At 39.1% G+C, this 12,252-nt stretch overlaps 1 protein-coding gene across 1 annotated transcript in view; it reads left to right on the plus strand.

Moving 5' to 3' along the window:
- The window catches only part of rdgA (retinal degeneration A), a 96,624-nt gene that overhangs the window by 25,870 nt on the left and 58,502 nt on the right, over nucleotides 1–12,252 (plus strand). The window contains exon 2 of the mRNA XM_076524476.1: nucleotides 3,791–3,932. Within this exon, the coding sequence (XP_076380591.1) occupies nucleotides 3,791–3,932 (142 nt within the window). The remainder of the gene's footprint in view (nucleotides 1–3,790; nucleotides 3,933–12,252) is intronic.

Here is a 12,252-nt window from a genome sequence, read left to right on the forward strand (position 1 = left end):
CTAAGTAAAATATAATAAACAAATCCTTAAGTTTGTTAGTAGTGTACGTCTACCACGATATAACTCGTGATTGGCAATGAACGCGTTAAACAATGTTTCTCTGCGTACGAAGAAACGCGTTCGACGTAGACTTGTTCTAGACGCCAACATTCCTTATTTTCTAATTAAATAAATAGTACTAAGTAAAATATAATAAATAAATCCTTAGGTTTGTTAGTAGCGAACGTCTACCACGATATAACTCGTGATTGGCAATGAACGCGTTAACAATGTTTTTCTGCGTACGAAGAAACGCGTTCGACGTAGACTTGTTCTAGACGCCAACATTTCTTATTTTCTAACTCTATATAAATGATAAGTAAAATATAATAAATAAATTCTCAAGTTTGTTAGTAGCAAACGTCTACCACGATATAACTCGTGGTTGGCAATGAACGTGTTAAACAATGTTTCTCTGCGTACGAAGAAACGCGTCCTACGTAGACTTGGCATTAAAAAATTGTCTGACAACGGTATTTCCAGTTTGTTTGTGAAAGCTGTCGAGTTTGATAGTCGCTGGCAAAGACAGATATCCGCGGGCGCAGCGGTGGCGGACGTCATGCGTCGTCTGCCGTCTCCCGGACTCGTGTTTGACCCAGATATCCGGTAATTTCCAACTGGCTAATTATGCAGAAAGCAGCTACAAAGCTTTGCCAAAGCAGACTACAATTTTTATGTAATCGTCCAAAGGGATTCGGATCGGTGGCCGAGCCAGTGTCGCGTCGCGTCGCGTCGGGCCGGGCCGGGCCGGACCGGGGGACGACTTTTGTCATTAAAGTTGCACGCCGCGGCGCGCATTATGTTCCCGGGTCCGCGTCTCTGAAATTTAAAGTGCCCTTGAATCTTTCACGAGAGATCCGAGTCTCGCGAGGTTCCGCGATAGGGGATGCTATCTAGTCTCTTTTCTGGCCGTCGACGTTTGTCGCAAATACTGAGCTACCCTGGGACAACCAAGATATTTTTCGACGCTACTTGCTACATTTTACCGCGTTCTGCTACCTTTTCTTGCCGGGGCAGTGAATCGCGAAACGTTGCTCCTCGAAGTGCATAATTCGATGTACATATACGGATACATTTCGTGTTCCCTTCGCGGCTAGAGTTCCAAATGCGACTCCATTTATTTGCTTTCGCTTATTTGAAGATAATTTTTTTAATTGAAGGGAGGTTTCATTTTGTGGGTGATCAGAAATGGTAGTTAGGACAGTTTCAACTAAGGAGGGCAGTACTGTCTTCGTAACTTGGTGCGAATCGGGTAGAATATTAGTTACTATGATAGATAGGGCACAGTCTGTTTTATTGCGAATCGCACGAATGCTTTTGCAAAATATCTTGTTCCATTTGTGAGAGAACTTTTTAGTGTTAAATTTTCTTATTAGTCTAGAAAGGTTGAGACCAATCTTCTGTTACGTTTTACTGACGTCAATGCTATAAAGATATAAGCGTTCAAAATTTATACAGGCATTGGTTTATAAAAATACGATAGAAACGGGAGATCAATTTTAGAAATGTACTCAAAATGCATGTATTATTATTTTCGATACAGATGGAAAGTTCGACGATCACTAATTCGTATAAAAGTTTGCAGTCTTGCAGTAGGAGGAACTTTCGAATATTTCTTAGAACTGCTATAATAAATGATAAATACCTTTAAAAGCTTGTATCTTTTGAATAAAGCATTTTCGGGCATAAGTTCGTATGAAATTTGTGCTCATCTATTCGACCTCGGTAACACGTAGTACAAGTTTTGGTCCCAAACTTTCTGGACACCCTATACATCAATAACTGATACCAGCCTTACAACTGTAACTGTAATTTACAGCTTGCTCTGCTTGTGCAACTATTCTCGTAACTAGACTGCGGATCTTTGTGCGTTTATGGTGTGTGCAGATTTTTTAAACGCAAGAAAACGCATAAATTAACAAAGTCTAATGATATTTTAATCTTATTTTTACGATCAATAAATTTTTGATCGACGAAATGAGCTTTTCTTTCATTCTAATTTTTGTAAAATGACGTATAAAACTGAAAAATTCCGCACACTCACAATTGATCGAAGCTGGGCAAAACTATTATTCTCAATATCAAAAGTGGTGGATGATTTATTCTATTTTAGATTTCATGGACCGTGGATTATTCTCGTGGACCATTTTATTTCCAAGTCAGTTTTTTAATAATATCATTTGTCTATTTAATGTTGCACTTTTAATCAGCAGTTTATGTTTCATGTTGCGAAGAACAATAAAAAGAAATCAGGTACTCCAAGAAAACGAAAATGGGTGAACCGTTAGCCTGGGGAACGTATTTAAGGGTTAATAGGTTCATTAGGGTGGGAACGATGGGCGTAACATTTTGAAATTCGCTTGATGTTTTTATTATCTTACGTTTCATCGCACAACTACTATCGTACTTTTACAAGCCACTTGATTTTCTGCTTGCACGTGCACCCACGGCATCGCTCTTCTTATTTCTTTATTCTACTTCAGATTATTTGCTTTACAGCGTCCTCCTTCTGCTTCCCGTGCTTCCACGTTGTCCCATTCATTCCTGCACTCTCCCCTAGCCACCCCCACTCCTCCTCTTCGTCGCAGATCCAATTCCTTCATCCAATTACAGGAGAAGTTGTTGCCCTTAAAAAAAGACTTGGAGAAAACCCTTACAAAACACTTTATTCTTGGCATCCAATTTTGAACGACCCCCGCTGGGCGTTCCGCATACTAATGCCGTTCTATTAAACTCCTACCATTCTTAATTAAAACCACTGTACTTAATTGAATTTTTATGTCGCATCGATTCTCGTGCACAAAGAGAATTCAGATATCTGCCGATTTAATCAAGGCATTGTCCAACACGTTCTAAAATCCCCGTGACACGCAACTGCTGTGAATAAAAGCTTTATTCGTAGAATATTCAGTTTGCGTCTTTGCGTATGCCGATTGCAAATGGTAATTTAAAAATGCGGCCACTTGCAAACGCCTCGAATACTCGTTACAGTGACGTTATTTTCGTCAACGTCCAACTGCACATTTATTTTCGCCCGAAATACAAGATGTATTTGCCCAGCGATTAAATATTTAGCTCTGCCTCAAAAAAGGTTACTAATTAAACGTTAAATATTTGTGCTGCAGCGATCGATAAAAAAAGAATGACAAAATGCTCTGCAAACACTGCGAGATTCAATCCCGCATTCAATGTAATAATTTTTCCAAAATTCAGGTAGTATATAGAAATCGATTCACCGCGACGCAACACTCCTGAATTTCAATCCATTAAATAAAAGATCTCGCGTCGCGTAGCAGAAATTGCATGGAACAGTGAAAATCGCACACACTAATTTTAAGTAGAACTACCTTCTCTGCGTACCATTTTATCAAAGCTACAATTTTATTTCCGAACGAAGCCGACAGATTTCTCGCTACCTTTTCGGAGACCGAAAATGGCTCAGCTCCGACTGTAGAATTTGTTACGGTATTATTAACCCGGGAAGGAAATTGCATTTCTCTTGTACACCTATTCAAGACCGTTGAAAAGAAGTTTATATTTCGGACGAACATAAAATGTTGAGTTTTGGCGAGCTTTTCGAGGGAAATGGCTCGGGAGTGGCTACACGCGCGTTGCTCGCGGGTCTGGTGGAATACCTGCGGCGGAATTAACGTCAGCTGCAACTATCTCCCCACTCAGAGACCCGATTTCAACCCCCTCAGGAACCCGATGTCGAAGTGTCACCCCGTAATCGAGTGTCTTGCGGTTACAGAGGGAGAGAGGAGGGCGGTTCGAGCGGCGGCCACCGTGAACCTCGATCGACGCCCGATTGGGGGCCAGGTGCAGTCAATGGGGAACATCTTTGGGTGCCAACCTCCGCTTCCGGTGATTTCTGTTACGTCAACGACTGCTCGGTGAGTTCTGCGACTTCTCTCTCTTCCCCGGTTCAATATTTTCCAACCGGGGACTGTCACCGGATTTCACAATACAGCCTGCCGCGTCTTTCAACTCTGCAACGATGCGCTTGGAATCTCGAACAATAACTCGTTCAGATGGCTGGAGTAACGATCTCTATTATATTTGCGTAAAATTTAAGAAAACTCGAACGATGATAAGAATTCAACCGTTGAAAGCAGAAACGGCGCAAGTCGGAAAAGTTAATTCGCGAATAACGAAGGACCAATTGAAAGTTCTGTAAAATACAATTCTTTTATGCAAGCCACTTTCAAGCTTCAACATGAAATAATAATGAAAAGTTAAATGAACTATTAAATTACATGCGATTTAATAATATTAAATCTCCTAACAAAGAATTGACTTACACCACTCTTCTGTTTTAAACGAAGCAACAGTACTTTATTCATTTGATTTTTACGGCAAGCAATCTTTAAGTCGACGAAACAAATGATTCTTTTGCTTTTATTTCCACGAAATTGAACAGTGGGATTACCGAATGATCGCGGCGTTTAGATTTAAGCCTTTGCACTCGAATGTCGACTCTGCGGCGCCATTAAAAACTACTGTATCGCATTACAAAATAATTTTAACATCATCAAATCGGTTTACATGTAAAATCTGCTAAAAGTGTAACTGTTGCATGAGTCGCAAAATGCAGTTTCATACGTATAAAGTGCGTTAAGCTATATAAAATGGAAATACTATAGATCGAAGAAACTATCTTGAATTACGAGTTAAAATGTCTCCGACTGCAAAGGGTTGATTACAGTGATTGCACTAGTATCGTCCAAGATAGAACAGCAAATGTTTTCTGCAACATTTTATTTTAATCTTAACACTAAAATTATCTGATATACTGGGACCACGATAATTGAATCTTATGCAAGATGAAATTGCTTTCACGTTAACTTGTAGACGTACAACAAAGAAAATAAGTACAAAAGTGCGTGGAATATTTAGAAGCGTTTTAGGAAAGATAAGTCGAAAATGCGGAGCAAAATGTCTTCGTGAAGCTTAGTTAACACGTTCCGTGCCACGTGTACCATAAATGGTACACGTTAAACTTGACCATCAGGCCACGTGTACCATAAATGGTACACGCGGACATATTTATTTAAAGCGCTGAAGACATACATTTTGTGACAAATTTGATTGTATAAAATATATTTCCACCAAAAGGATGAGAGGCATTGTAAAAAATGCTGTATAGAACAAAGCACATAAATTTGTTTAATCGTTATATACACAATAACTATTAATTACAATGTTTGACTTTTTTAAAGCAAGAGCTGCATAAAAACGGTTGATTCGGGCAATCACTACTTATCTACTGATGATATAATGAAATATTATGTGATAATGTATCAATCTTTAGTCAAAACATCAAATGGCCTGAACGACAAGTTAGGCAAAAATGGCTTGGCACGGAACGTGTTAAGGGTTCTTTGACTTTCGCGACACCGTTCAAACACCATCGCCGCCGCGTCTCATTAACGTAACGCGGTTCATTGATTCCGCTCCGTCTCGACGAGCCAATTATAGCGTATTAATTGATTTCTAAGAATGTGTACGCAATCGTTACGCCGACGGCTGAAAATAAACGTTCATGCTCCGGAAGGTCGTCTTTATGAGCTTGTTTTTGTTTTCGCGTTACACGATTACACCGTCTCGAATAATTAGGGGATTAGCCCTCTATCATGCTTCCGGGTATATTCGTAATTAGTGGCGCTACGCCATCTGGAATTCCATGCTGATCCTATGTCGGTTTGCTACATACATATGTATATATGGAATTTCATCCTCGTTGGTTCAAAACTTCTGTTCAGAAACACGTGTATCAAATCCTTGCTATCCTAATCATTTATTTATCTAGCATGCATTTAACTAGTTTACCTTTCTTTAGTAATCGTTCGCTTTCGATTCTCCTTTTGTTTTACATTCTTCTGAAATTCAACGATGAAAATGGGCTTCGATTGCAACGTTAAAAATCCATTATAATTATATATTTACATGTAATTGTATATATTTTATGTTATTGTAATACATTAATAATACATTAGTAATATTATACTTTATAACATTAAAAGTTACGTATATTACGTAATAATATATTAATGTATAATATTATATTTTATAATATTACGAATTACGTATATTGCATTATAATAATATTATATTACGTAATAATATATTAATGTATAATATTATATTTTATAATATTACGAATTACGTATATTGCATTATAATAATATTATATTACGTAATAATATATTAATGTGTAATATTATATTTTATAATATTACGAATTACGTGTATTATACGCATAAATATATTAATGTATAATATGATACATAATTTATATAATATAATTAAGTATTAAGTAATCATTAAGTGATTAAGTAAAATTTATACAATTTATATAATATTATACATACGCGTAATCTTCTTCTTCGTTTGAATCCAGCAGGAACACGTGCTTAGCTTCGTGCAAATTAAACGAACGAATGAGCAATAATTTAACAAATTAATACAGCTCTCTCGCAAACAATACATGTACACTGGTTACACACAGCCGTCTTCGAAACTCGCCAGCACTAAACCTATATATTCCGCGCCATTTCACTTAATATTCTATTCAGTCGTACTCCTTTTCAATGGTTTGTTTTAACGTCTACTCCCGGGGCTTTTAGTTTTAGAGCCTGGTTTATAAGCGCTCTCGAAGCCGGGCAATATAACAGCATATTGCGCGCTGCCTTTTACGTGTCCTCTTTATTATCCGGCTGCCATTAGATCCTACTGTAATAACTACACGTAATCGTGAATAATGAAGACGGGCGATAACAGTAACGATTCAATTAATAGCATTACATTAGACGGCATTATTATTAATGCGCCGAGTTGATTCTTAAACTTCGGCCTACAGGCTGGGATTGACGGTATCAAATGAAATATTTGATCCAATTTTAGACGTCAAAGTTGTGCCGATACGTTGGAGGATCCGTGAGCTGTGAAAGGGTTGAACGAGAGTGTAATCACTTCTATAAATCTTAACTTCGCTATTTCCGTTCCGTTCAATAAATCGGCCCCGCTCTGTGAGATTTTCACGGTTGCTGGATCAGCGATTCGAGCATTGTGAAAATAACGCGTCCACGACGATCGTCATCGAAACAAATTGATAGCCGCGGCGAAAGATTTTGCGTATCCTTTTTCTATCCAAAATCTGTCTACTGCAAGAAATTTGTTCGATTAATCTGCGAGTCGTTTGGAAATCACACCTTTTGGATAATTCAAACGCAAAACTCACCGGCTTAACGTCTTCTCTCGAATTCCGCAGATAAAATCCAGCCCGAACATCTTTATACGAAAAATAAACGCAAAACAGCGCTAAAAGTTGGAATAAAAATTTTAATCAGAAACTCAGTTACCATTCTAATTGAAAATTTCTTACGATAATCGTTCGATTCGTAAAGATTGTTCCGATGGAATGGAACACGAAAAGTAACGTTCTTAAAAAGCACCAAAATGCAACTAACGTGACGAATAACTAATGCGAGCGTCCAGATTATTAATTAAAACGGAAACGCGGATGCTTCCAAGGGAATGAAAGCGCGCCGACGGAAAGCAAGAGGTTCGAAGAGACAGCAAAAAGTAAATCATCAATTCCTATGGCGGGAGTAATGAAAACTTCCGTAGATCATAACGTCGCGAGATTGTTATGGCGGAAGAAAGTGGGAGGCCGATGGTGGAGGAGAGAAAACGAGACACGGCGAGAAAACAGGAAGCATAATTAGCAGCCGGAGCTGGATTGTCCCGTGTAGCAGAATGAAACAGCAATTAAAAGTTGAACAAATATGAAGGCATCGTTCCAAATGCTCTGGCCAGAACTTCGCATAAAGTGTCCGGCGAAAACCGGACACCGCGAAAATAATTAAAAATCGTTTTAACATCTCCGCTTTCTTTTTCGCGGTCGAATTCATCCGCTAGCGAACCGCACAGCCAAATAGGCTCACCGCGTCCGGTTTCGTTTTGTTTCCGGTTCGACGATGTTGCTGCTTTCTATTCTTTGTTTTTTCCATTCCGTTCTGAAGCAAACGGATTTATACCGAACACGACGGCTGATACGCCGACGGCTTGCGAGAGTTGTGCAAATTCGAAGAACGATTTTCTCGTCTAGCTGCGAATAAAAAAGACAAGATTTATTAAAGTGACCTTCTTATCTCTCGTCGACACCGAGAAAGCTTGGTGTACTCTGATTAGAACCTAGCAAAGCAGACTTCAAAATCAGGTATTGATTTCTATTATCTACAGTGGCCCACAAAAGTGTTCGTACAGCTTTTAAAATGCAAGTTTTTTCAAAACTGAACTAAATAACTCGAATTTTCTTTTAGATGATAGAGGGACATCGTCTACTAGACGATGACTAAAAAAGCTTCTTTTTAATTTTGCCATTACTTGGAATGAAAAGAAAAAACTTAAAACCCTCGTGTTTTAACTCTTCTATCCGAGAGATTTTTATTTTTTTGTCATTCCAAGTAATAGCAAAATTAAAGAAAAGCTTTTCAGTCATCGTCTAGTAGACTAGTCTCTCTATCATCTAAAAAAAATTCAAGTCGTTTAGTCATGATTAAATGATTAAATTTCTATTTAGGAACGCCATGATAAATGTTTCACAAACGAAGAAAATCGTATAACAATTAAGGAGTGTTTGTAGAAAACAACGTAAGTGCCGAAATTGAAAAATTTTGTTTCTCCTTCTTAAAATATTCTATATGCTGATTAGAATAATTCTTAATTCTTCCTAAAATGTAGCACAAAATGTAGCTTCTTTCTGAAAACAATTCTCTTATTCCATAAATTCAGATATTACTATTGTAAGAAATCATATATTATTATATTTATATATATGTAAAGATAAAAATAAATCAAGCTTTGTTAATAGCTTCGATAACGTTAATAGCAGCGTTTTCTACAAACACTCGTCAATTTTGCACATGCAATGTGCAATTTCGCGCGATTAAGCTTATACATAGACTAGTGCACTTTGTGCATCTCTGACAAAAATATATGGATGTAATTTGAAACAATAGGAAGCTTAATGGAATGTCGGAACAGCGACTGACTATCAATTTACTAAAATTGTTCAAAGTAAAATAGATTCCTGTTTGGATCCTCGCACGCAATAGCTGTCGGATCAATCGCCTTATCGCTTTAGAATTTCGACCGACAATGAGTATGCGGCGGACACGCGCATTTCAGCTGGCGTTAGTTGCTTAATTATATTTCAGCTAGTTATCGAAGTAGCCAGTCTCATTATCAGATAGTCATTGTCAAAACTACACGTGGGTTAACCACCGTTCCTTCTGTCATAGACATCGTGTTTCAGGCGCACAGTATACACGCGTCTCTGTTCCGTTTAATCTGCCTGTATAATATTCCCGGCAAACACGGAATCGCTGGAACACATTGAACCAACCAATCTGAGGACCGGTCTCGCGCATTGTGTTTCGAGAGGCCCGAGCCCGTCCCGGCCCGGTCGGCTTGGTATTGCGTTTCAGAATGTCGGAATCGCGTGTGTGCCTGTGTGCAGATTCTGTTCCGCGCGATCACGGTTGACCTGCATTTCCTTTCACGAATCCGACTCGAGCCTCGCATCATCTCGTATTAATCCGGAAATGGTTCGCGCTGCTCGCTCCTATCCCCCGTCGGCTTCGAAATTATTAGGTTCTACTACTTTCTGCCGAACCGCCTGGTCCCGGAAATTGTGTTTGGATTAACAAGTGCCGGATACGTGGCTTCATAACCAGGATATTGTGCTCCGCGGCGCGACGTCTGATCGTCCTTTTTAACGAGTCTAAGATTCTCATTATTGGATCCACCGGAGGTTTCTCCTACCTTGTCCCGTGAGACCTTGCGGCAGGATATTGCCCGACGTCGGCCCACGCCAAGATAAAAATCAAGCCTTTCGACTAAAAAACACTGCAGCGCGACACTAAACCTATCGCGGTCTAAAAGCGACTAACAAAAATTCTCTCATAAGAAGCTTGCTCTAAGAGATATGATTTTTCACAAATTTTATAATAGTGCCTGGAGACAGAAATATATTCAACAATTTTTAATGGAAGCTGCTTCATCGCTACAATAGTTATGAATTAATGAAAATGTGAAGCCGGTAATTTAACCGGTGGTTGTAGATTTAGTCGATCAGCGTGTCGGATTTCTCTGTTCGAGATCGTTTCTGCTATTCTTCAGACAAATTAGCTGCATATTATCTGGACAATTAACGAAAAACTAACTGGACACTGCAACGCGACAATAATCCTACCGAGGTCTAAAAGCGACTAACAAAAATTCTCTCGTAAGAAGCTTGCTCTAAGAGATATGATTTTTCACGAATTTTATAATAGTGCCTGAAGACAGAAATATATTCAACAATTTTTAATGGAAGCAGCTTCATCGCTACAATAGTTATGAATTAATGAAAATGTGAAACCGGTCATTTGACCGGTGGTTGTAGATTTAGTCGGTCAGCGTGTCGGATTTCTCTGTTCGAGATCGTTTCTGCTATTCTTCAGACAAATTAGCTGCACATTAGCTAGACAATTAACGAAGAAACACAATTTTTATTAGGAACCCTTTCGCAAAATGAACACATCGACTGCCGCAGCAGTGTTCACAAAAGACACACGAAATCGGGACAATTAATTACAGTGCGATAAAGCCAAATATAAACTCTATTACAGTAATTGTTTCTGCCTTGCATTTTACACCTCTAAACCTCGTAAACTCCAACAAAGTTATTCTGAAAAGATCGTTATAAAAAATATGTTTCAAGTTCGATAAAAAAATTGTGTCAGTCACAGACCACTGGACTGCAAATTTTACGCGTTTATGACAAAAATGACTAGATCAATTATAAAATTGGATCAATTATATTTCTAGAAGTATAAAAAGAATTCGAGGATATTGTTAGGTCACTTTCGTTTCATTATAATTATTAAAAGAAGAAAGACATCTTCATCGAACTTACGCACTTTAGAAACAACTTGAACAATCTTTATTTTATACAAAGATCCGCAGTCCCTAAATCATAAACATCGAACCCAAAGTGCTGGCGAAGTACCACTAAGAATAAGTTAGTTACGACTGAAAAATCGTCAAACTTCGCGCTCCTATAACTCCGTATTAAAAAAATCTTACGACCATCTACCTGTCCTCGTTCCAAAGTGCGAAGTCCCTGCATTCTTCGCCCCCCGTAGGTGCTGACATTCTTTTTGCTCGAAGCTACCAGGAGTTCGAAGATGAACGATTTCTCGGCGCCGATCATCGGCGACGAAACACGGCGGAAATTAGTCCGTGTCATTTGAAGTTTTCACGAGGCGGAAGTTACTTCCTCGCGACGAGCTGCTAACGCGGAAGCTTCTTCCGGCGGGACACTATCATTTATTAACGGGATCAACGTTATCGCGACCGGTCGTTCGCGGAGTGGCCCGGTTAGTTGAACTTTTAACAAGTTCCCCGTCGATCGGCCATTCGTTCCGAAAGTTTTCCGGCGGTCGGCCGACCCGCGTGAAAGCTTGATGACGCGAGAAAAATTAATGCGGCGCCCCTTGGTCCGCCGAGTAGATTACAATTGACCGTTCTCCTTTGGCTCGCAACCACATTGCGGCGATGCGTAGTTTTTTAGTTTGCGGTACACCGTCCGCTGGCACCTATGTTCCCGCGCGTAAATTTTTACCCGAACTCGGAACTGCCTCGTTAAACGCGAGCTTCAGGAGCGTAATATAAGTTAGCGTGGAAATTTGATGGCGAACGTAGAAAGGAATGGGAGAACCGAAAAAGTGTGTGTCCACGCTCGAATGTCACGTTCCGAGCGGGCTGACGCGCACGTTTAGGCGAGCTTTTGCAGTGCATCGTGCGTTAAACGACCGATCGATGCTCGTCTGTTTCCGTAGTTCGGGAAAACTTAGGGTAGTCGGTCGTTTCAGGCAAATCAATGCATGCTCTGTTGGATGAAATCATTGAATTGTGTTCTTCTTACTCTTGAGCTTATTATATTGAGCTTATAATCATTGAATTTTCTTTCTTGAAGCACGATTTTGCGCGTTTTTGTTAGGTATTCTATATCGTAAATGCATTTATGAAACTCTCACTACGTAACATAATCATCTTTCAGCTGTTTATTACGGTAAACTGTTGTGTAAGTTACGTAAGTTGATATTGGCTTTTACGACACGGTTTACAAAATAAAAAGCAGTGTGATAACAAAATAAAAAGTTC

The sequence above is a fragment of the Megalopta genalis genome, chromosome 9, assembly GCF_051020955.1.
Source record: "Megalopta genalis isolate 19385.01 chromosome 9, iyMegGena1_principal, whole genome shotgun sequence".
NCBI classification, from domain to species: domain Eukaryota; kingdom Metazoa; phylum Arthropoda; class Insecta; order Hymenoptera; family Halictidae; genus Megalopta; species Megalopta genalis.